The sequence below is a fragment of the Pelobates fuscus genome, chromosome 1, assembly GCF_036172605.1.
Source record: "Pelobates fuscus isolate aPelFus1 chromosome 1, aPelFus1.pri, whole genome shotgun sequence".
Taxonomy (NCBI): domain Eukaryota; kingdom Metazoa; phylum Chordata; class Amphibia; order Anura; family Pelobatidae; genus Pelobates; species Pelobates fuscus.
The window spans coordinates 451,053,198-451,078,314 of record NC_086317.1 but is presented as its reverse complement, the minus strand read 5'-3'; the positions used below and the strand labels follow the sequence as shown (position 1 = coordinate 451,078,314).

The 25,117-nt window shown below is 42.5% G+C and overlaps 1 protein-coding gene across 7 annotated transcripts in view; it reads left to right on the top strand.

Annotated features, from left to right (window-relative positions):
• Positions 1-546: 546 nt before the first annotated feature.
• Positions 547-25,117, top strand: part of YAP1 (Yes1 associated transcriptional regulator) — a 69,410-nt gene continuing 44,839 nt past the window's right edge. For all 7 annotated transcript variants that reach the window (XM_063444935.1, XM_063444934.1, XM_063444933.1 and 4 more), the window contains exons 1-2: positions 547-986; positions 13,881-14,131. In XM_063444935.1, coding sequence (XP_063301005.1) covers positions 771-986; positions 13,881-14,131 — 467 coding nt within the window. In that variant the 5' untranslated portion in view covers positions 547-770. The remainder of the gene's footprint in view (positions 987-13,880; positions 14,132-25,117) is intronic.

Below are 25,117 nucleotides of genomic sequence, written 5' to 3'. Positions count from 1 at the left end.
GAGTGAGAGACTCCCGTTACAGGCAGTGAGTGAGAGAGCCCCGTTACAGGCAGTGAGTGAGAGAGCCCCGTTACAGGCAGTGAGTGAGAGACCACCGTTACAGGCAGTGAGTGAGAGAGCCCCATTACAGGCAGTGAGAGAGACTCCCAGTACAGGCAGTGAGAGAGACTCCCAGTACAGGCAGTGAGAGAGACTCCCAGTACAGGCAGTGAGAGAGACTCCCAGTACAGGCAGTGAGAGAGACTCCCAGTACAGGCAGTGAGAGAGACTCCCAGTACAGGCAGTGAGAGAGACTCCCAGTACTGGCAGTGAGAGACTCCCAGTACTGGCAGTGTTAGAGCAGTTTCTGTGACTGAGATTGCAGGAGGAGGGGGAGGAGCTGCGGCTGTTGGTTGCGGAGGGGGCGTGGTTTCGGACTGGCTAAGCCCCTCCCTGGGATACAGTGGGCGTTCCCTTGAAGGCGGGGTCACGTGTCCAGGGAAAAGTTTCTCCGCTTGTTCCCAGCGGGATTGTGAAGAAAGTTTTTTCTTGTTTGTTTCCTGCGAGTTAGAGCAGCGCGAGCCCGGCCAGCCCGCACCGTGTGTCACACCGAGGAGAGCCCGGCCAGCCCGCACCGTTTGTCACACCGAGAAGAGCCCGGGAGATGAGCGGGAGCCTCGGGCCCCTGTAACCGGCAGCGGCCGCCTGGTTTGTGGCTATAGACGGACTCAGCCCCCCCGAGCTCGCCCCCTGCTCCCGGTCACTGTTGGGGATCACTGACCGGCCCCGCGATGGACCCCGGGTCCCAGCAGGATATCGGCCAGTCCCGCAATGCCGTCAGCCAGATCGTGCATGTCCGGGGGGACTCGGAGACCGACCTGGAGGCTCTATTCAACGCTGTCATGAACCCCAAAACGGCCAACGTGCCCCAGACTCTGCCAATGAGGATGAGGAAGCTCCCCGACTCCTTCTTCAAACAGCCCGAGCCCAAATCCCACTCCCGACAGGTACGGGACCCATGGGAGAACTATACAAGCTGCACCCCCTACCCCACATAATGTATTGCTGCAGAAACCCCCCTCAATAATGCTGTACAGCCCCCTCGTCTCCAATAATACATGGCTGCACAGCCCCTCACCTCCAATAATGCATGGCTGCACAGCCCCTCACCTCCAATAATGCATGGCTGCACAGCCCCTCACCTCCAATAATGCATGGCTGCACAGCCCCTCACCTCCAATAATGCATGGCTGCACAGCCCCTCGCCTCCAATAATGCATGGCTGCACAGCCCCTCACCTCCAATAATGCATGGCTGCACAGCCCCCCAGCTCCAATAATGCATGGCTGCACAGCCCCCCAGCTCCAATAATGCATGGCTGCACAGCCCCCCAGCTCCAATAATGCATGGCTGCACAGCCCCCCAGCTCCAATAATGCATGGCTGCACAGCCCCCCAGCTCCAATAATGCATGGCTGCACAGCCCCCCAGCTCCAATAATGCATGGCTGCACAGCCCCCCAGCTCCAATAATGCATGGCTGCACAGCCCCCCAGCTCCAATAATGCATGGCTGCACAGCCCCCCAGCTCCAATAATGCATGGCTGCACAGCCCCCCAGCTCCAATAATGCATGGCTGCACAGCCCCCCAGCTCCAATAATGCATGGCTGCACAGCCCCCCCGCTCCAATAATGCATGGCTGCACAGCCCCCAGCTCCAATAATGCATGGCTGCACAGCCCCCAGCTCCAATAATGCATGGCTGCACAGCCCCCAGCTCCAATAATGCATGGCTGCACAGCCCCCCAGCTCCAATAATGCATGGCTGCACAGACTCCCCTCTCCAACAATGCACGTCTGCACAGCCAGCTAATGCATTGTTGCACAGAAGCTGTTATTGCATGGTTGCGCCCCTCCCCCCAAGTAATGCCAGGCTGCAAGCCCCTCCCCCCAAGTAATGCCAGGCTGCAAGCCCCTCCCCCCAAGTAATGCCAGGCTGCAAGCCCCTCCCCCCAAGTAATGCCAGGCTGCAAGCCCCTCCCCCCAAGTAATGCCAGGCTGCAAGCCCCTCCCCCCAAGTAATGCCAGGCTGCAAGCCCCTCCCCCCAAGTAATGCCAGGCTGCAAGCCCCTCCCCCAAGTAATGCCAGGCTGCAAGCCCCCCCCAGTAATGCCAGGCTGCAAGCCCCCCCCAGTAATGCCAGGCTGCAAGCCCCCCCCAGTAATGCCAGGCTGCAAGCCCCCCCCAGTAATGCAAGGCTGCAAGCCCCCCCAATAATGCAAGGCTGCAAGCCCCCCCAATAATGCAAGGCTGCAAGCCCCCCCAATAATGCAAGGCTGCAAGCCCCCCCAATAATGCAAGGCTGCAAGCCCCCCCAATAATGCAAGGCTGCAAGCCCCCCCAGTAATGCAAGGCTGCAAGCCCCTCCCCCAAGTAATGCAAGGCTGCAAGCCCCTCCCCCAAGTAATGCAAGGCTGCAAGCCCCTCCCCCAAGTAATGCAAGGCTGCAACCCCTTCCCCCAAGTAATGCAAGGCTGCAACCCCTTCCCCCAAGTAATGCAAGGCTGCAAGCCCCTTCCCCCAAGTAATGCAAGGCTGCAACCCCCACCCCCAAGTAACGCATGGTTGCAACCCCTCCCCAAGTAACGCATGGTTGCAACCCCTCCCCAAGTAACGCATGGTTGCAACCCCTCCCCAAGTAACGCATGGTTGCACCCCCTCCCCCCAAGTAACGCATGGTTGCACCCCCTCCCCCCAAGTAACGCATGGTTGCACCCCCTCCCCCCAAGTAACGCATGGTTGCACCCCCTCCCCCCAAGTAACGCATGGTTGCATCCCCCTCCCCCAAGTAACGCATGGTTGCATCCCCCTCCCCCAAGTAACGCATGGTTGCATCCCCCTCCCCCCAAGTAACGCATGGTTGCATCCCCCTCCCCCAAGTAACGCATGGTTGCATCCCCCTCCCCCAAGTAACGCATGGTTGCATCCCCCTCCCCCCAAGTAACGCATGGTTGCATCCCCCTCCCCCCCAAGTAACGCATGGTTGCATCCCCCTCCCCAAGTAAAGCATGGTTGCATCCCCCTCCCCCAAGTAACGCATGGTTGCATCCCCCTCCCCAAGTAACGCATGGTTGCATCCCCCACCCCCAAGTAACGCATGGTTGCATCCCACTCGCCCCCAAGTAATGCATGGTTGCACCCCACTCGCCCCCAAGTAATGCATGGTTGCACCCCACTCGCCCCCAAGTAATGCATGGTTGCACCCCACTCGCCCCCAAGTAATGCATGGTTGCATCCCACTCGCCCCCAAGTAATGCATGGTTGCATCCCACTCCCCCAGTAATGCATGGTTGCATCCCACTCCCCCCAAGTAATGCACGGTTGCATCCCACTCCCCCCAAGTAATGCACGGTTGCAACCCCTCGCCCCCAAGTAGTGCATGACTGACAAACTTCCCTCCAAATCATGCACGACTGCGCAGCCTCCCCCCATCTTTGTGCATGGCTGCGCATCCTGCCCCCCCATCTTTGTGCATGGCTGCGCAGCCTGCCCCCCCCATCTTTGTGCATGGCTGCGCAGCCTGCCCCCCCATCTTTGTGCATGGCTGCGCAGCCTGCCCCCCCATCTTTGTGCATGGCTGCGCAGCCTCCCCCCACATATTTGTGCATGGCTGCCCAACATCATCCCCCCCACACACTCCCTTGTGCATGCCTGCACACTTCCCCCCCCAATCCTTGTGCATGACTGCACTTCTCCCCCCATCATTGTGTGATTGCACAACTCCCTCATCAAGGTGGATTGTTGCACAGGTATCCCCATCATTTTGGTGCATGGTGTTGCCACAGTTGGATGTTTTGCACTACGTAGGCTTGCAGTGACCATTGTAAAAACAAAGGAGCCTTCACAGGTTGGATTTGTTACCCAGTTCGAGTACTCTCATGGAGGGGGAGTTTGTGGCCTCGTAGAGTGTGATAGAGTTCAGATGATGGGGATTGCCTCAACTGTAACTTAGACAATCTTCCAAGTTGAGAACGGCCTATTTTAACTGGGAACTAGTAGAGGCCTAGACTTAGTGAAGCTGAACGTTTACCACTCTCACAGTAGATCATCCTTTTTTATGAATGCTGTAAGTTAGTGGACTGGGGGGTTGTATACCAGCTCTTTAGTGTGATCTGTTCCATGTGTGTGGAAAATGATCTATAGGCTTTTATTATTTTAGAAATTTTTAGAGTAAATATTGGCAAAGTTTTAAAAGATTGCTTTTCATATAGTATTTTTACCCCTGTCCATATTTTGAATTTCTTCCTAGTTTGGTAGATTTAATTGGGATTTCCTTTTCATTCATTGATTATTTTGTCGCGTTGAGGATGATCATTTCACTAAACACATTGGTTACATTGTTCAAACTTTAGGGAAAAAAAACAGTTTCTTGCGTTCAGTGCCACCGCATTCATGCCCCAAACTCAGTCCACAGGGGTTGCCCCGTGGTAATACAATAAATAAAGAATAACCGGCTTCCACAAATCAGTGCTCTAATGGATATTTTATTTGTCTCCTTTACAAAATAGGACGTTCAGACCACGTTTATATGCCCGGAACCTTATTTTGATTTTATTGTGTTGCTTTTGGATATTTCACTCACATACATGTATTTCTAAGTCTTCGAGTTGATTATTAATAACAAATGTTCTTTAACCTGTGATGGGACAAGACAGTGGTGTCAGTGAATCGCTGAAAATCCTGTTGTAACCCTACTTATTGCGATGTAAAAAAATGTTAGTTTTCCAGTGTATAACAAAATTATCACAACTTGCAATTCAGCTGCATTAATTCAGGGCCAATGCAGTTACTCAAACTTTTTGCTATAGGCAGTATGGTGTGGGTGGAGAATTTAGCATGTAGAGTCCTGCTACTCCCCAGCGAAATGGCATGGGGGGGAGGAGTGCTCTGGTTTATATTGCTTGTGCTGTGTAATAATGGTGCTCTGGAAGTCATTTATTAATCGCTTTATATGGCTGTTTCTGGTTGCCTCTGATCTTTTTAGATCTGCCTAGACTGCATGTTGCTTAACCCATTGAGTACTAGATTGTCCAGCCACGCTCCGTTGAGCACCACTGGTGTGTAAACCTTGGAATAAAGTTTCCTTTATTGTTTGTGTTTAGGCAGGTATAACAACGATTTAGTGATTTATAAATGTGCGTGTGTATTATAATTTTTATTTTTTAACAAAATGTTCTTCTCGCCAGTGGAGAGAATGGAGTTTGGAATCAGTAAACTCCTAGGTACACTCAGTATTCTGAGCCTTGTAGCTCAAACAGGAGTGCAGGATCTGCTGGAGATATATGTTGGCAGCGCATAGCATTTGGGACTGGAAAGCTGATCGGAGTGTGTTTCAAGTTTCCACCTGTCAATGCATAGATATTTGTGTACAAACATAGACCTAAAAATCCACTAAATACTAATTTGGCTATGCAACATTTCTATTTATGTATCGGACTATTTTTTTATTTTTAACATTAACTCGTTCTACTAAAGTGTAGTTGAAATTTTATTTTGGTCCAGTAGAGTAGGATGTCTAAGGAGTGCAAGGCTCTGTCGGTGCTCTTTTTATTTATTTATTTATATATTTTAAAAAAATAATAATAAAAAAAAATTATATTATGGTGTCAGGATGCAGGTACACTGATAAATAAGGTCCTTGTATTACGATACGAGGAGATGCTGACTTCAATTTTTGTTGTTAAAATGAAGCTACCCCTAATGTTGTCGGAATATCCCTTAAAGTTAGGCTAAAACTATTTGAAATGTAAACGGATCCCATTTGGAAAACTTGGAACAAAAGACTGACTGAGCATCATGGGAAATGTAGTTCACACACATAGGCAGTACTTTAAACTTGCTATTTCAGGTTTAGGGCATGTCTGTGGTTAAGTGTCTTTAAGCGTCTGATATTCCAATTTAGAATCTATAAAAAGGAACCCTTTGTCACTGTCCCACATGCGTTTTTGTTTTCATAGTTTTTTCTTGCAAGGGTGACCCAAGAAAATAGTATTGCAATTATTTTGTACAGGGTCAGTGCTTGGTGCTGGTTTCCCTGTTGATGGCCCCAGGGAGGAACACAGGAGGGAATGGATTTAGGAGGAGGGACTGAACATTTAAAAGAACATGGAAGTATTGGAATGTTTCCAGGAATAGCGATTATGTCTGAATCGGTTATTATTTATTCATATATATGTGTGTGTGTATATGTATTGATATATTTAACACTTTTTTTTGTTTTCTGGTGATGGGTGTTGGAAGACATAGCAATTTTATTTGTGAAGAAAACTATGGGACAAGTGGAACTTTTCAGCCTGGACTGTGTGCTTTTGAAAGGCGAGCTTTGGGAGGAGGGGACGATACCCTTCCCCCAGTTTGTACATCACACAGCTACACTTCCCTAGCATGGCCACCCAGGCTCTGAGTTTGAGTAACACTGTGATTTGTCAGCACTCCTTATTAAACTACCTCTTTTGTGGAAAATAAAAGTGGTATATTAAGAAATGGATCATCTTTGGTCCCCTGTGCGTGACATATCTAAGAAAGGGGAGGGGAAAAAAGAATAAAAAATAAAATAAAGTTGGCTAAAACTTTTATTTGTATTTTTTTTCTACGCCTTAAGTGCTATGTTATTTTTTTTTTTTTTGCAAGATCGCGGTTTTGACGGGAATGTATCCGATTCACAAATATATCTGCCCTCATAAAATCTGCAATTTAGGTTGTTTTATATTGCCGCCATAAATTACTAGACACTGCATGTTTTTCCTTTAACGAGAAAAGTGTAGAATGTTTTCTCAATCTCGTGGTACCTTTCTCTCATGTGGAAAGGGGAAACCTGCTTGTTCCCCTTTTAACATCTCATTTCTGAAAAGCGACTTAATGCCTTGAAATCAAAGTAAGCTCATTTTTGAACAGCATATTTTTTGAATTCCTTTTATGTTGTTACAAGCCATCATTCAGAAAGTTGTGTACTTCACTATGAAAGCTGAGCATTTGGAACATTGAAATCCTTGGTCATTTCATACTGAACCTCATCTTTTGTCCTGGGCTAGATTTGTGGAATCTTTAAAATTCCTTTTTAACTCTAACTCATAAATGAGCCCATTTAAAACTAGACTTGTCTCCTTGCAATACTACAACTGGTTAGTAGTTAAGGCCATAATTACCTTTGAATTGGAGGTAAGTGTGCAAAGCTGGGTTCATGTGTAAAAGCGGCCCTGACCAGCTCTAACCCACTTCCTGTGGGTCAAAGAATTTTCCCCTCTACGCTCACCCTTTCCTATGTGATCTTGCGATGCCTGTTTTCACTGTTCCTGAACGTCCAGTCATTTAGACAGAATGTCAAATGAATGAAATTTCAATCCGTGCTGCGGCTGAATCTTGCAGCCGCTTAGTAGATAGCTCCCTGATACCATGAGAATTGGGGAGCTATCTACCAAAAGACTGAAAGACCAAGATTGGTCTTTCAGCCAACTTTACTAATACTAAGTAATGATTACTTAGTATAAGTAATTAATCTGCCCCTACTCGCTAAGTTGCGTGTAGGGGCATGTCTACTAAACAGTGAGCAGCCTGTGAAAATGGAGGGGACCCAAAGATCTGGGGGCTGTAAATGACAATAAGGGGGTGCACCTATTGTCCCTGCTGGCACCCACCCATGAGTGGCCGGTGGGGGTCCTAAATGACAATAAGGGGGGACATATTTTTTCCCCCTGGCCCCCACCCATGAGCAGCGGGTGGGGGCCCTAAAAGACCATGGGGGGGGGGGAAGCGACCTATTGTTTCCCCTACCCATGGGCGACGGGTGGGAGCTAAATGAAAAAATATCCCCCCTCAACCCACTTGTCACCCCACCCCCAAAAAAATAAACTAAAGTCCTACCTACCAACCCTTACCATAAAAATAGTGAGGTAGGAACAATAAAACTAAATACCTGTAAATAAATTTAAAAAAAAACTTGCCATTTGATGTCTTTTTTCGAAAACCTTATTTTTTCAGCCCCAAAAAAGACCAAATTAAAATCTATAATGTCCATCTCCCAAATTGTTGTTTTTTTTGCCTTCTTTCCTTATTACCCCTTTCCGCCACCAGACCTTATGGTTGTAAAACTCTAATAAAATCCACAAATTAATGCACATCCAAATATTTGTCATAACCTGTATAAATAAATAAATCTTTTCTGATCCCTCCATCAACCTTTGATTTATATGTGGCCTACATCTATGTTTTTATGGCAAGTACCAAAATGACCGTAATATAGTATAGCTTCGAGCCTATTCTACAAATGTATTCTAAAATATAACGAAATGCATTCTGTAAGACGTGTTAGATTTTTTTTTAATATTAGTGGTGCTTTTTGCACTGGGGAACACACTACTGCTACAGTAAGCCTATTGCAGGCAGTTGATTGAACTTTATGAATATGATATGCCTTGGGAACTCAACGAAATAGCAAAGATCTAATTTCGGATCTGGGCCAGAGGTTAAGAACTAGATTATAAAGTCATGAGCAGGACCCTTATTTAATAATTTTTTACCTTCTCTTTTAAAGTGTGCTGTACATATTCACTGTGGACAGTACTGTCAGAAATGTAACCACCTTCAAAGTTGTGAAAATTCATTCATTCAATTTAACCCCTTAAGGGACATATGATTGAACTTTTCCTTAATTCTAGCCTTTTAATTCTGACGCTGTGGCCTTAATGGGTCTACCACACTGTGCCATAGATGCTGTGAAAAGTTATGATGCACTCAACACTGACTGAATTGTCATTACTGTAACTCGGTGCACCAAACCGATAGGCCTGTCATTCATAACAGGATGTTGAAACATAGGTGTCACTTCAGTGCTGTATATAATAAGCATGTGTGCTATTGACAACTTAAGATTTAATAAGTTCCTAAGTACAAAGATTATGTATAGTTACCTTGGCGGTACACAAATGTACTTTCAGGTCTAAAAATAACCATGGTGTTCCCGCAAATTTAAACAGGTCTTGCTTACATTTCCATAACAGCTATGTTATGAGGAGCATGTGTGTACGGATTTATAGAGGGGCCATTCATCTTCCTACAGCCGTTGCATTATTAACCCCTTAAGGACACATGACATGTGTGACATGTCATGATTCCCTTTTATGCCAGAAGTTTGGTCCTTAAGGGGTTAAGTTGAAATGGGACCTTTCATTCTGTTTATTTGGGGGTCCCCTTCCCCCAAATGCAATCTGTAGAGAAGTTTATAGTGGATATAGCTGTACTGATTCATTGTACTTGGGCTTAACCCCATGTTGCCTATGTTCTCTCTCTACACTTGCAGGAGAGTGGGTGCACGAAGGAACCTTTTTATGTATTTTTTTTTTTTAGTGTCTGCATCCATTTTAAGAAATGTAAAGCTAATCTGTTAAGTATTGAGGTTTCGTTTTATATTTAGTTAAAAGAAAACTGTCTTGTTGGCGTTGACTTCCCTGTGTTCCCTCCCAGAGCATTTCTATTTTAAGTGATCCTTGGTCGTAAGCCATGCTTACATGACCAAATATCACTCTGCTGCCTGGCACTACATTCACACGAAGAGATCACTGCTACTCTTTAACAGCTCTCGTGATCGGCAGCTTGTCATATAACGCGCAGTCTGTGCGAGAGATTTGTGGAAGACTCGGATGATTTTTATAGAACACCCTTTTGTGTTTTTACACATGCGCACGAAAATGTGGTCACACAGCTTTTAGTGGGAGCGGTTTCCAGGAGTCATAGAGAGAGCATGATGTGGGCAGCCTAGATTGGTTGTCTGCTATTTAACATATCCTCTTTGTAGCACAGGTTCTGTTGTTTGAGCAGGCCTATCATGTAGGGCTCAAAATGTCAAGTCCTATGCTACGAGCCAATCCTAAAATGTACTCGTCGCTGTAAGCCTAGAGCAGGCATAGGCAACCATCGGCACTCCAGATGTTTTGGACTACACCTCCCATGATGCTTTACCAGTCTACAACATCAGGAGTGCTGAAGGTTGCCTATCCCTGGCCTAGACAGTCTATTGTGGCAGACTATTAAGGTGTGAATTTCTTCTTGGTAGGGCTGAATCTTCATTTGCCAGTGGGCAGTTGTGCTTAGAAGTTTGGAGCCCTGATATAAACATATATTTACTTTTGAAATATATATACCTATATTCTCTACTGTCAAGGCAAAGTAAAACATTAACTTGTATTACTTACCAATGTCGACTTCTTTAGCCAACTTGGGTGAATCAATATGTTTTCATATGTACGTTCATGTCACGTGTTTCTTTACTGTGTTGCTCTTTGCGGACTGCACTTCTCATGATGCTGAACCAACCAGCGTGTCGAGTGCCTTGGGAAATACCGGTCCTGAACATCTGCAATGCGAGATTCACTATAGCTGCTTTTAAGTTATAAAAGCATGTATCCCAGATGGATGTGTAGACTTTTAGAGAAACTTAGTGTGTTTCCTGGTAAAATACATTGCATGTTTGAAAGCTTAGGTGTTAATCTATGTGTGTACAGTGTTACAAAAAAAAAAATGCTGCACGTACAGACTCCAGGCGCCATGACCACATTAAATCACCGAAGTGGTCATGGTTTTTTTAGAAACCCTTTAAAGGTGTTGCCTACATATCGCAATAATAAGGAAGGGCTGCTGCATTGTCAAATTGACTTGAATTCCTTTTAGAATAATTTACAAGAATGAGTAACAACCTAAAGGTGTTTAGAAATTACACTCACTGTGCAAATACTCAAAAATTGGCCATCTTGATGTTGTTCACTTGACACTAATTTCATAGCCTCCCTCTATGGAAGATCTAATCTAGTCACTAGTGAATTCTCTGGATTATGAAGCCTCACTCACACCATCGTTGTTTATCTATTTTTTAAACTGCAAAAGCCACCTGGTTTGTTTGTACTTTGGGTACACAGTTAATTCACAGCACTTTGGGAGGGACAGTAAAAGGTCTGTGCATTAACTCTTTTTTTGTGAATGGACCAGAAATGTTTTAACTAGCCCACTAGGTGTGTGAATTGTACCTGATATGTACGTTTTGCTCATTAATTGATTACCTAGGGGGAAATTGCACAGGTTGCAATCCCCTGTACATTCAAGCAAGGAGTATGTGTCCCCTATTTGTTTAGTTTATTTCCTTTGATTTTTTTATGTTTCTGATTTCTGGATTTATTCTAAGGGTAGATGAAGTTGTTGTATAGGAGCCACATACACACAACTTGGAGCTAACATATAAGTGTGTAGGGGATGGGGGTTGGGTACTCGCTAAAGTTAAGTAAGAAGCCAGCAGTGATCATTTCAATTTCCTTATTCTTAGTAAAAATCCAGAGCTGTTTTTGTCAGTCTGCTGTGTGCACAATCCCACCTAGTACACAGAATGAAAATATTGACTAAGTTCTTTGAGTTCACAGGGATGTGTAATGACTGCCTGCATTTTAACTCTAAGAGACACTCCTGGTTTCACCATTTTTACCTTTTTTTTTAATGCATAACCGCACAAGCAGCCAATTCAGCACAGTGCAAACAATTTAATACGGTGCTGAGATTTGTATTCCTAAAGTTTTGTAATGTAAATGTTCTAGGTTTAACTACTGGGATAGTCTAAACATTGAACCCATCGGCTTTAGTGGCATAAGTCCACATACCAGAGTTTATTTGCGTGACTGCAATGAACAAATAGCCGTAAACTGGTACAGTGTCCCTCCCACAGTTAAATATTCTCTATATTCTAATTTCTATGTAGGCATTCAATATGTTTTTGCTATTAGTATTTGGCTCATTGTAAATCTGAAATGGACAATTCTTCCGTTAGACAATGCCATATGTCCAAGATTAGGAAGCACTGGAAACCAGAGGTCCTGCATACATGCATTCTAACGACCTAGTAGTAGCCTTGTAAGAGCTCCTAAATATCATGCTCTCTGCAGTAGACTTTAGAAATTGATGTGTGTAGATATGGTTTCTGTTCCCAAATAGCAAAATCATCTCTTGTATTAAAAACCTCATCGTGGAGCTGTTGTGAAGTGGGCCGCGTATTGGTACTTTGACAGTAGTTTTATAATTTTGACATATCCAATATAACACTAGGCTTTGTGTTTCCACCAACAAGGATCCTAAAATAAATTTTAAACCAATCTGTTCCTTCATAGAGGTTTTTAGACCGTATCAAAACATGTGGCTCAATCCTCGACTGTAAGCTTGTTTGAGCAAGGCCCTCATTGTTATTATTTTATTATTTATATAGCGACCGCAAACTCTGTAGTGCTGTACTATGGATGGACTAACGGCACGTAATTGTAACTGGACAAGTTGCTCATCAATCTATTGTTCCTGTAACATTTCGTAATGGTCTAATTTCTTGTTAAATTTTAGAATATTGTAAAGCACCGTGGAATAAGTTGACGAGAACGATATAGATATATATTACCGCAAAGGATTCTGGGTGGGCATATGCAAATTAGTTTAACAAAGAATCACATTTTTGCCTCATTCCATTTTAAACATGGATTCCTTTTGAGTCTGTGTTTGTTGTATACAACAGCTTTGAAACACAACTGAGGGAAAGATGCAAAGCCAGTGAACCACTCATGGACAGCTGTTTCATTGTTAAAGGGACTCTCCAGTGCCAGGAAAACAAACCGTTTTCCTGGCACTGCAGGTCCCCCTCTCCCTCCCACCCCATCCCATGTTGCTGAGGGGGTTAAAACTCTTTCAGTGACTTACCTTTATCCAGCGCCGATGTCCCTCGGCGCTGGTTCAGGGTCCGCCGACTTCATCCGGCGGGGGAGACCAATTGCGCATGCACGGAGGAAATCTAATGTGCGGCATTGCCGCGCACGCGCATTAGATCTCCCTATAGGGAAGCATTGAAAATGCTTTCCTATGGGGTTTCAACAACGCTGTTGGTCCTCACATAGCGTGAGGACGTCCAGCAGCGCTATACCACAGAAAATCTGTGCTATAAACCTGGAAGTGCCCTCTAGTGGCTCTCTATTAGACAGCCACTAGAGGAGGAGTTAACCCTGCAAGGTAATTATTGCAGTTTATGAAAACGGCAATATTTACAGTTGCAGGGTTAAGGGTAGTGGGAGTTGGCACCCAAACCACTCCAATGCAAATCATCAGCATGAGCTTGGTTACTGGTTTGCTTATTGAGGCTTGGTACTGCTTGGGGAAGCAAAATTCATAATGGCATAATATTGGTAGAAAAGAGAGCAAGTGTGTTCTTTAAAGGGGGAACAATCACTTCCAATTGTTTTAAATAATGTTTTCTTTTCTTCTATTTGCCAAACATTTGTGAGGTTGGAAAAATAAAATTAAGTGTAGAAATCCCCATCTCTTAATCCTGCAACTGGTTACTTCCATCGTGACTTAGTGTTAATCATTGGTTAGAGTTCTGTCCTTTGCATGTGGCAGTCACCATAGAGAAAACCTATAAAAAAGAGCAGAAATGAAACCTTTTTTTGTTTCCTCTGCCTTATTGGAAGAGTAAGATTAGGTTAAATATGGTTTTCAATGTTTCATTGAATCGCATAAGTACTAGATAAGGTGATAGATCCTCTTTGAAGCTTGATGTGTGTAATTATACAGGTGGTACAGAGTAGAGACTGGGCATAGGATACACATTGAATCTTAGGGCATTTGCTGAAAATTTTGCTCTGTGCCGTCTGACAATTTGAATTTATAGTTGGTCAGTACCACCACTTGACTGCAAACTGCATCACTATGTAAGCATAATGTTTCAAAGCAACATATCCACTCCTTTAAATTATAGTCCACAAACATCTGCAGTATACGAGATGGCCACTTCAAAATGTGCCCACCACAATTATACTGTGTTTCCTCTCCACAGGCCAGCACAGATGGGGGATCTGCCGGAACCCTGACACCGCAGCATGTTCGAGCGCATTCCTCCCCTGCATCGCTGCAGCTGGGGGCAGTCTCTCCAGGTGCACTTTCCCCTCAAGGAGTGGTCTCCGGCCCAGGACCTGCTACTCAAGGCCAGCATCTTCGGCAATCTTCCTTTGAAATCCCCGATGATGTTCCTTTGCCTCCAGGATGGGAGATGGCAAAAACACCGTCTGGACAAAGATATTTTCTGAAGTGAGTTTCTGTTGCTCTTTAACCTCAACTTATTGGGACTTCCACACCTGCAAACTATGGTTTGTTGTGGTTTTATTTATTTTTTTGTGGGAAGTGGAAGTTCTTCTTAATTTAATTCTCCGATGAGGTTGAATTTTTCATGGTAAGCTTTCACTCTTGCGGATATAGTCAGTTCACATGATATTAAGCGTATGCGTAATCACAGAGATGTGTGTTCTAATATAGAAGATCGCAAACCTCTTGAGTAGAAACAGAAAAGTATGTCCCAAAGCTATTTTAGTGGGTCTCCAGTAAACTGAGCACGCACAACTTATTCATCTGGCCCCAGACAATTGACCACACTGGTATCACATTTCCCAGTCCCGAGGAGTCCTCTAATGAACGTTTTGCATAATTAATACACTTTTGTTATATATTGCAGAGCAATATTGTTGACTGTAGTCACTAATAGTCAATAGATCATGAAGAAAGCAGGACCGCCAAAGACTGGACAGGCTATGTTCCCTGTCAAAAAATTTTAAGAACAAACTACTGTTCTGATAAGTGCTATTATCAGAACAGTACTGGACTCTAATTAACCAACCTCTGGTACTCGGGGCATGGCATAATGGAATTGAGGGCTATGACATTGGATGCATCTATGCCATTTGCGTGTTGCTTAGTGCTACTGCAGTCTTAGAGAATACATTTTAAAGGAAAAACTAGCGGTTGGAGCTGACCAATCGGTATTAAAACATTCTACGGTAATGCAGTTAAATAGGAAAAAAAAAATAGAGGCAAACTTCCCTCATTGATCCGAAGCGTGCTGTAAAAGCACTTTGCGCATAAGGCTTCTAAACTTAGACAAAACTAACCTTCCGTTTCTGGCTCCCATTTAGCTTGTGCAATCACCCCCAACTCTGTTAACGAATACACAGGTTGACATTTTTCCATAGTGAGCGACTTTATGTTTGTTTCTTTTATATTCCCCTCTTTAGTGAAAACTTTCCAGATGTTGGAAGAGAATTATACACAAAATACGATTTGCATTACATGATAAATGTGGCGGAAATTTAGCGTTCGCAATGCCACTTTTCTGTGCAGATTTTTTTTTTTTTTTATATCTCTCCACTTTGGTTTTCTTTTTTGGTTTTTCTTTCCCATCCCACTGATGCATGCATCTTTATATAACTGGTTGATGCATGTGATTTTTGTGGAGTTATATGGGTGGAATTTACATAGCATGGTTTCTTTCTGCACCTTTTTCCATCATATATTTTTTACTGGCCATACCTAGTGTTTCCATGAAAATGAATGGATGTTACACTGATGGTTTTAAAAAATTTATTTAATGTATCCATATTTTACATGTATTTAAAATGCATTGTTACATTTTGTAATTTCATTTCTACAACATAGAATAGAATACACCCTGTTGTGATCCTGTGGAACTCACTTCCCTCCTCCGTTAGATGGTCACCCAGTCTCCACTCCTTCAAAAAAATCATTAAAAACCCACCTCTTCATAAAAGCGTATCAATTAAACTGTTCGTTGCAAAAGAGGAATCAGTCGCGAGCTAGTGTCATTAGTATAATACTATCCTTACCTTTTGTGTCACTTTACCCCACTCCCTATAGCATGTAAGCTCATTGAGCCGGGCCATCAACCCCTCTGTTCCTGTGTTTCCAACTTGTCTGGTTACAACTACATGTCTTTTCGTCCACCCACTGTAAAGCGCTGTGGAATTTATTGGGGCTATATAAATAATAACATCATCATCATCATAATAATAATCTCTTTAAAGGGACACTAGAGTCACCAGAACTACAGCCTAATGTAGTTGTTCTGGTGAGTACAATAGTTACTGTCAGGTTTTTTTTTCCATGCAAACACTGTCTTTTCATTGCCTCTAGGGACACCTCCAAGTGGCTACCTACTCCTTACATGGCTACTAGAGGTAGCAGCCCTGACGTTTAGCATCCCCACCCTCTGTATGTAGACGCAGAATTTTCCTCCTAGAGATGCATCTCAATGAGGAGGTTCTGATTGGCCAACACAGCATTTGGCCTAGCCCCGTGCCGGTTTTAGCTATGGGAAAGCATTGGCCTGGCAAAAAATCGGCCATTTTGATGTCACAAAGGGGGCGGAGCCAGCGTCGGCAGACCTGCGCGGCGCTGGAAAGAAAGGGAGTTTTAAACTTTTATTTTCTCCTTTTATTTATAAATAGGGGGGGGGGGGGGCGGCTAAGGCAGGGGGGGGGGGGAGGGGGGCGGCTAAGGCGGGGCAAGCCACCTATACAGGGAGTGCAGAATTATTAGGCAAGTTGTATTTTTGAGGATTAATTTTATTATTGAACAACAACCATGTACTCAATGAACCCAAAAAACTCATTAATATCAAAGCTGAATATTTTTGGAAGTAGTTTTTAGTTATAGCTATTTTAGGGGGATATCTGTGTGTGCAGGTGACTATTACTGTGCATAATTATTAGGCAACTTAACAAAAAACAAATATATACCCATTTCAATTATTTATTTTTACCAGTGAAACCAATATAACATCTCAACATTCACAAATATACATTTCTGACATTCAAAAACATAACAAAAACAAATCAGTGACCAATATAGCCACCTTTCTTTGCAAGGACACTCAAAAGCCTGCCATCCATGGATTCTGTCAGTGTTTTGATCTGTTCACCATCAACATTGCGTGCAGCAGCAACCACAGCCTCCCAGACACTGTTCAGAGAGGTGTACTGTATTCCCTCCTTGTAAATCTCACATTTGATGATGGACCACAGGTTCTCAATGGGGTTCAGATCAGGTGAACAAGGAGGCCATGTCATTAGATTTTCTTCTTTTATACCCTTTCTTGACAGCCACGCTGTGGAGTACTTGGACGCGTGTGATGGAGCATTGTCCTGCATGAAAATCATGTTTTTCTTGAAGGATGCAGACTTCTTCCTGTACCACTGCTTGAAGAAGGTGTCTTCCAGAAACTGGCAGTAGGGCTGGGAGTTGAGCTTGACTCCATCCTCAACCCGAAAAGGCCCCACAAGCTCATCTTTGATGATACCAGCCCAAACCAGTACTCCACCTCCACCTTGCTGGCGTCTGAGTCGGACTGGAGCTCTCTGCCCTTTACCAATCCATCCATCTGGCCCATCAAGACTCACTCTCATTTCATCAGTCCACAAAACCTTAGAAAAATCAGTCTTGAGATATTTCTTGGCCCAGTCTTGACGTTTCAGCTTGTGTGTCTTGTTCAGTGGTGGTCGTCTTTCAGCCTTTCTTACCTTGGCCATGTCTCTGAGTATTGCACACCTTGTGCTTTTGGGCACTCCAGTGATGTTGCAGCTCTGAAATATGGCCAAACTGGTGGCAAGTGGCATCTTGGCAGCTGCACGCTTGACTTTTCTCAGTTCATGTGCAGTTATTTTTCGCCTTGGTTTTTCCACACGCTTCTTGCGACCCTCTTGACTATTTTGAATGAAACGCTTGATTGTTCGATGATCACGCTTCAGAAGCTTTGCAATTTTAAGAGTGCTGTATCCCTCTGCAAGATATCTCACTATTTTTGACTTTTCTGAGCCTGTCAAGTCCTTCTTTTGACCCATTTTGCCAAAGGAAAGGAAGTTGCCTAATAATTATGCACACCTGATATAGGGTGTTGATGTCATTAGACCACACCCCTTCTCATTACAGAGATGCACATCACCTAATATGCTTAATTGGTAGTAGGCTTTCGAGCCTATACAGCTTGGAGTAAGACAACATGCATAAAGAGGATGATGTGGTCAAAAATACTCATTTGCCTAATAATTATGCACTCCCTGTATGGTGGGTTTAGCACTATAGGGTCAGGAATATATGTTTGTTTTCCTGACCCTATAGTGTTCCTTTAACATTTACACGGACATAGTTTGTTTTGGATTTTATTCCTCTCCTCTTTTCCTGTAAAGATAGACGGAACGTTGCAGCCTATCTAAATCCCCTCTTTAATGTGTCAGAATAATTTATGCGTCTGTTTTACCAGCAAGCTGTATTGAGCATTTTTAAAGGTTTTTTTTAATTTTATTTTTATAGTTTTCACTCTTTATTTTATTTTTTTCTTGTAGGGATGTTGAAATTTTTCTGGGTGTAGCATATCGCAATTGCATGAACACCTCAAATACAAAACCTAAACCGTGCTAGTATCTACTATCCCACGCTACCTGTGATCTTGTGAAACTTGTTCCTTTCACGACTGTTTCTGTATATTTTTTCTTAACTTCTAAATGCTTTCCCGTTTAGTAATAAGGGATTGGAAGTGCATGTATTGATATTTTCCTCTCTATCGTTTTAATAGTGCCCTGGTTTCCATATAAAGAGATTGAGTTTCACTGAGAACAATAAAGGAGTTAGACTGTAAAGTACACAGAAATCTGGCAAACTCATCTGCGTGAAGCAGGGCATTTGTTCTCTAGCAGACATGCAAAGTAAATGATTGAAAGGACTGCTAGCTGTGAAGAATCAGGCCTGATTGAGAAAAGGCCTGGGTATAAACTAGGTTGTTAAGAGGCAAAATAAAGACTGCTTTTTGAACCTCTCCCTGCTGGGTCACATGCTGACCTGCAAAGCAGCTTAACCCTTTCCCCTTCTGGTGAGAAGCTGGAACTAACTGGCAGTGCAATTAAAGTGAAGGATTTAACTTCTAATTTGGCTGTGGAGCTGCAGTTGACATTTTAACAGTTTAGTACATCAAAGGGAATATATGTGAAATGTTCCCCAAGGATGTAATGTCTAGGAAAGTGTCCTTCATGAGTGGACTGGGCACAATGAACTTCAAACCTATATTATTATTTTTTTATTTTGTAAACGGCTTATTTATTTGTTATATTAGTAGTTACCTTCAGCCCTTTGATCGGAGGTCTTGATGTAACACCCACCTTCAGATTTAAATGGAGTCTGGTTGGGGACACTACCCACGCAGAATGGTCATCCACCATTTCCACATAATTCTGGATTTATTATGAACACATTGGTGTCAGAACATTCTGTATTCTTTCTCATTGTTGCTGTAATAAAGGCTATGCAGGCTGATCCCCCACATTACTTGACCGAAACCGAAGAGTAGACTTTGGGTGCTGGGTTAATCGTTTATTTAACAGTTTACATGATTTGACAAAAAGCGCAGGGCCTGTGTTCAAAGACCCCCTTGCACCATATCCATAACAATAGGCTGGGCAGGTTTTGGTGCTGATAGAAACTCTAAACAATGTAACCCACTGCAGCTTGTAACCTGTATGACATAGGCTGGGAGCATTGACCTAACCTGCCCCCAGCAAGCTCAGCCTTTGCCTAGCATCCAGGTTGGACGATATTGACACATGTTGCAGAAGTGTTAAGTCTACATTATCGAGGCTGCAGAGATACGTGTGGTCCACCAGTGCTGAGAATAGCTCTGGTTTATATCAAACTGTTCCTAAACAGTTTGACATTAAACTAACGGCAGTGCCAGGGAACTGTGCTGCTTAGTGACCCTCTCAGTTTTTCCTATATAAGAGAGGATGTTTGATGAAATGCTGTATTGACCGCATGTGTTCTTGCAGCATTTGTGTGCAAAACTAATCTTATCCCAGGCTGCTAGATAAACACATCAAAGTGTTCTCAAATTGCAGTGGTGGTAAACAATACAATGCCACGGTCTTGGTCCTCTAGGGGAATGGACAATAGACAAGTACACTTTTGACCAATAAAGCTCTATGGAGACAGGACCCAACAAATGTAGGCATATCGTCTAAGAAAGCGGCATTGTTTATGAGCTGGAGGTCACCCTCCCCATATATAGATCATATGATACAATGGCAATCTCCAGGTCAACTGCTAAACAATCTATAATGTAACCCTTTCTTCAAATATTGCTCTACTTTAACCAGACTTTATTTATGCAAAGTACTTCCACAGCGTATGCACATCTAGACTGATCATTAATTCTCCAACATATTTATGAATAAAACAAATGTTGCCTTTTAATATGTTCTTTTATGGAAAGAAGTCTGTTTTGCGAATGCAATTCCTCTAACAGCTCTAGCATATGTGCTCCTATTGTCTGCTTCCGGAGTAGTTTTGTGTGTTAGACCTCTTTGGTCACAGTGATAATAGAATGGACTATTGTTAATTTTCCTAATTGGTTTTTAATCTGGGCTAGAGGCTGCATAACACATTTTGTTTTCTGTTTCATTTTGTATTCTTAAAAAAATCTTGAATTGTGATTTGTGCACTCGAGAAGTTTCTTGCATCGTTTAGTGGCAAAATGTTTATAGCCAATTCTTGATTTATTTACTTTTAAAATCTGCATTCACTTCTTGGTGTCTCTTCAGTCAGGCTTCATGTAGCAATTCGGCTGTTGTGGAAGAGGTACCGTGTGTGCTGGGGTGCAACTAGCCCGCAGCAAACCATTGCAAATATCTCAATATGCAAGGTTTCAAGCCGAAGCACTGCACATATTGACTCATACCACCATGACCACTTCAAATTACTGAAGTGGTCATAGTGGCTGCAGTAACCCTTTAAGAAATCAAACCTGATTATAATTATTCCACTGCCCTGATAAATGTAATGGCTCTGTGTAAGAGGTTTCCTGCCAGCAGTTGCAATTTTATGAAGGTACAGTTCTGTCCTGATTGGATTGAAAACTGGAAAGAGTTATTTAAAGGGACACCCTTTAAGCACCCAAACTGCCCCAAGATACTATCCCTTTTCTTTAATTTAAAAAAAAAAAAAAAAAGGAAACCTTACTCTTTGTGTAAAATTATTGAGATCATCATGGGAAAACCAGACTGCAGTGTCTCACCGCTAGAATTAAAGGTACATTTTTTTTGTTTTTTTGCTTATAAATTTTTGTTTTGTTTTTCTCAACCAATTGAGGGCCAGTGATCTAAACTAAAACTGCAAAACATCTATTGTAAAAATATATATATATATTTTTTTTACGTTGGTGTTGCTTGTAAAGCAAGTTCTTACAGTGTGTGGATAGTTGTGTTTATGGCTGTAAAAGTTTGCATGAACTTTGTACAGAGCAGTTCTGCATGAAGTGGCTCTATTAATCTTGTCGCCACCAAACAAGTCAGGCTCATTCTTTAAAGAACACCAAACACACTCACCACTCGCAGAAGAAAGTTTTCTGCTCTTTGCCCATTCTTTTGTGATATTTACCTTTCATTTTATGGGATGTGAAGGCACGTCATGCTAATTGATCTCTTTCCGCCACTATCGTCTTGCCTTTGTGTTTTGTAACTCCTAGGAATCTGTGCAGTAAGGTAGTGAACTATCTCAGATATTCAGGTTTATCTACTAACATTATACAGCTTGAAGAGGTGCATCTATAGAGCAGATAAATAGAAATATGTATTGTTTGGTTTTACAGCGATGCTATTTAATAGCGTCAGTGTATAATGCCTCCCGAAGTAGTTCTCTGCCTAAAGTAACCAACAGATTGTTCCTTGGTACTAACCTCCAGACTAGAATGACCCTGCATTGAAGAGTATGGAGAAAGTATTACTATTGCAAGTTCTATGCTGACATTAGAATCTCATGGTCTTCCTGTCCGTCATGTGTATATTTCTGCTCATGGATAGATTTTGACGTAATGAAAGGAATAAATATAACTTCTGGATATTTCTGTACACTACAATATTGCCTTGTGGTTTTACTCTGTTGCATGACATTATGCAGACATGTTGAAACATGACCAGTTTTAAAGTGCATCTGTCATGGTACACAAATGTTAGTTTTGTTTTAGAGCGCATTAAATTCCTTCTTTTTTTTTTTTTTAGCGGAATTGATTGCAAATGCATATATGTAATTTATAACTTTTTTTTTTTAAATGTTGGCCCCTGCCCGCCAATTAGATCCAAGCATTAGACCGTGTTGTGCGTGGTGACCAACCGTATCTAATGCCAAGTAGTGAGAGATGATGGGAGCAAGAGAACCCTCCTCAGTGTGTTACTCCCCCCAGCAGGCATTCCTCACACTTGCTGGGGGAGTATAGAATGCTCCGATACTGATATGCTCGCAATGAAGTCAGCATGTCGGCTTTTGCTCAGAGTATGGTCCCCAAGAAGGGTCAATCGCAGGGGGGGCAGATACAGAGGGTGTATGTTACGGCAGTGTATCACTCACAGACCTGCAAGGGTAGCAAGTCTGGAGCAGTGGGGATGCAGGTAAGTAAAGATTTATCAAAATAAATAAATCCTATCTTTAGTGCCTTGCGAGCTGTTTACCGTCATGCCATTATTTAACTTGAAATCCAATAAAAGTTGCTTTGCGTTCAGGTTTTTGTTTTTCTGATTTACTGATAACATTACGTATTGTCCTCTAACTTACTTAGTACGTAAGACCGTTGTAGTTATTTTCGTTAACATTCTTTTAAATAAGTCTACTGAAGTATTTAGCCCCAAAGCCATTTAAAATCTTTTCTAAAACTGCAGTAAATATAAAATTGTAAAGCATGCGGTAACTGAAAGCTATTCAGAGTAAAATCAAGCTTATTATACTACTTGTTCTTTATGTCATATTGATGGAGCTGTAAGTGTCCAGTCCAATCACTACCCATCTAAAGGAGGAGCTCCCATCTCTGTAGCAGTAAGATTGTCAACAACCTCTGAATGCTGGCTGTGATATTCTCAGTGCCGGGGGTTACATTTTAGGTTTTGCTTTTATTTGAAAACTCAAAAAGAAAAACGAAAAATAGTCCAGCCTTTTCTATCCCCTTAAGGGCAAATACTTTAGTTTTGCACTTGGTTGGTACACTTTTTTTTTTTTTTTTTTCATCCACACCTTGTGAGATTCCTGGATACACTTGACCAGCTCAGTACTCCTCATACAGTTTAAATATGATGTGTCGTTGGGTACTTGTTCCCACTATTGAATGTTCTATTCTTATCTGGTTTGTTTGGTGCTTTGAGTGGACATTTGTTTAACATTTGTAACAGAGCAAATTCCACCAACCTGTGCCTCTACCACAAAGGTGGTAATCCACATTTAGAGGTGCTAAATGTTAAATAGCCACTGCCTGACTATTTACTGCAATTACAATGGAGCCTCTGTCTGCAAGGCATAGCACAGCAGCCTTTTACATTGCAGCAAATAAACCCAAATATTCCCCCAAAACTGTTTTTTGTTTTCATTATTTATGCTTTTAATTACAAATATGCGTAACAAATCGACTTTCAGACCACCTCATCTCATTGAAGTGGTCTGGGTGCAGTGTCCCTGTCCACCATAGCCATTGCAATTTTAAACATAACCTCTAGAGGCTCTTCTTGTCGTTTCACAATGTTTGACTGATTGACAAGGCAGGGCTTTCCTATGGGTGAATTCTGGGATATGCTGTTCAAAAATGGCTGAATGGTGAAAGCTGGTCAGTGTTAGTGCATTTGACTTAATTTCAGATATTTATGGTATTTGATGCAAAGCAGTTGCCAATAAGCACTTGAATATTTTAAAAAGCTATTAGGGGTGCTTGATTGAAGTTGATTATTACATTGAGGGCAATTGGCTGGGATATTTTGTTGCAAGTGGAAAACGGTTGAGAGGTTGCAATACACTTCAGAGGTGTTCTAAATGTGTGCATGTATTTAACTAAAAAGAATGCAAAATAAGAAAATGTAAATGCTTGTCTGTATTATCTATCCCATAATCTGCTTCAAAACAAGGATTCATTTAAAATGGTCCAACCACTATATTTTCACTCTTGTAGCCTTACAAGAGAGAAGTAGAAGTTTAATAGATCACGTGGGCTAAAATACATACGATGCACCATGAAGACATTGTAGATAGAACAATCCGAAGGGGGAAAAAAAACGACTACTTTTATTCAAGTCTGATTACCTACTTTAGCCAGATTAGAATTAATATAGGCTTTGATTACCTTTTAATGATGTCACTGTTTGCTGTTAAATGTAGGTTTCGTCATTCTTTTCATCCATGTAATCCTGGCAGTTTTAATAATTTATATCTGGAAAGTTATTAATATATTTGTTAAAATTCATATACTTTTTTTCCCCATAGTCTTAATGTATAAGGGTACACGGAAGTGTTACTAATACAGGTTTGTATTCCTAACACTGTAGTGTTGGAGTAAATATTAATGTTCCCAGCTTCCCTCTTTGCAGTGTTACAAAGTAGCTTACTTACCTTTCCTCCATCGTTGCGGCCAGCCCCACCTCCATGGTTGAGATAATCAGTCTTGATTATTTCAGCCAACCCAATGCTTTCCCATATGAAGGCATTGAAGGACTATTGTGCATGCGCGCAAATCATCTCCTTCATGCTATTAAATCCATGCATCTCTATAGGCGTATTCAGCGTCTCCATGCAAAGCGTAAAGATGCGCAGCGTATGTGCTGCACACTATGCAGCTCTGAAATAGGAAGCAACTCTATTGGCCGTGTAGGTTCTCTGAAAAGGCAGCGTTTACATTAAAAAAAAGCCTGTAGATCCCTGGTCTATGGATACCTGAACCAGTACATTAAGTTGTAGTGGTTTTGTTGATTATTATGTTCCCTTAATTAGCCCACCTCACATACTTGCCTACAATGTTCCTTTTGTTTGGGCACATTTTTTTTTTTTTTTTTTGCTAACAAAAAAGTTGTTTTGTCAGTGGATTTCTTATCCAAATTCGGAGGCTTTGAATTCACTTTCTTACCTCGAGGTCTGTCATGTTTGAGTCAGAATGAGTCATGGTTTTATCTATTTATTTAAATGTAAAAGGAGCAGCTTAACCAGCTCAGATGAGAATTGGCTAGATTTCTTATTGCATGCAAGCGCACAATGTAACGTGTCTGGGATAGTGAGACTGCAGATCAATAAATGTACTTATCTATAGCAACCATCAAGAACAGTGGACAGGGTTTCTACATTTTCTTCATCTGCAGACTGGTCTAGAAAAGTCCTAACTAACATTGACACACTGGGTGTGCCTAAACACAATTTGCCAGGATGCCCAACCGGCTTTATTTA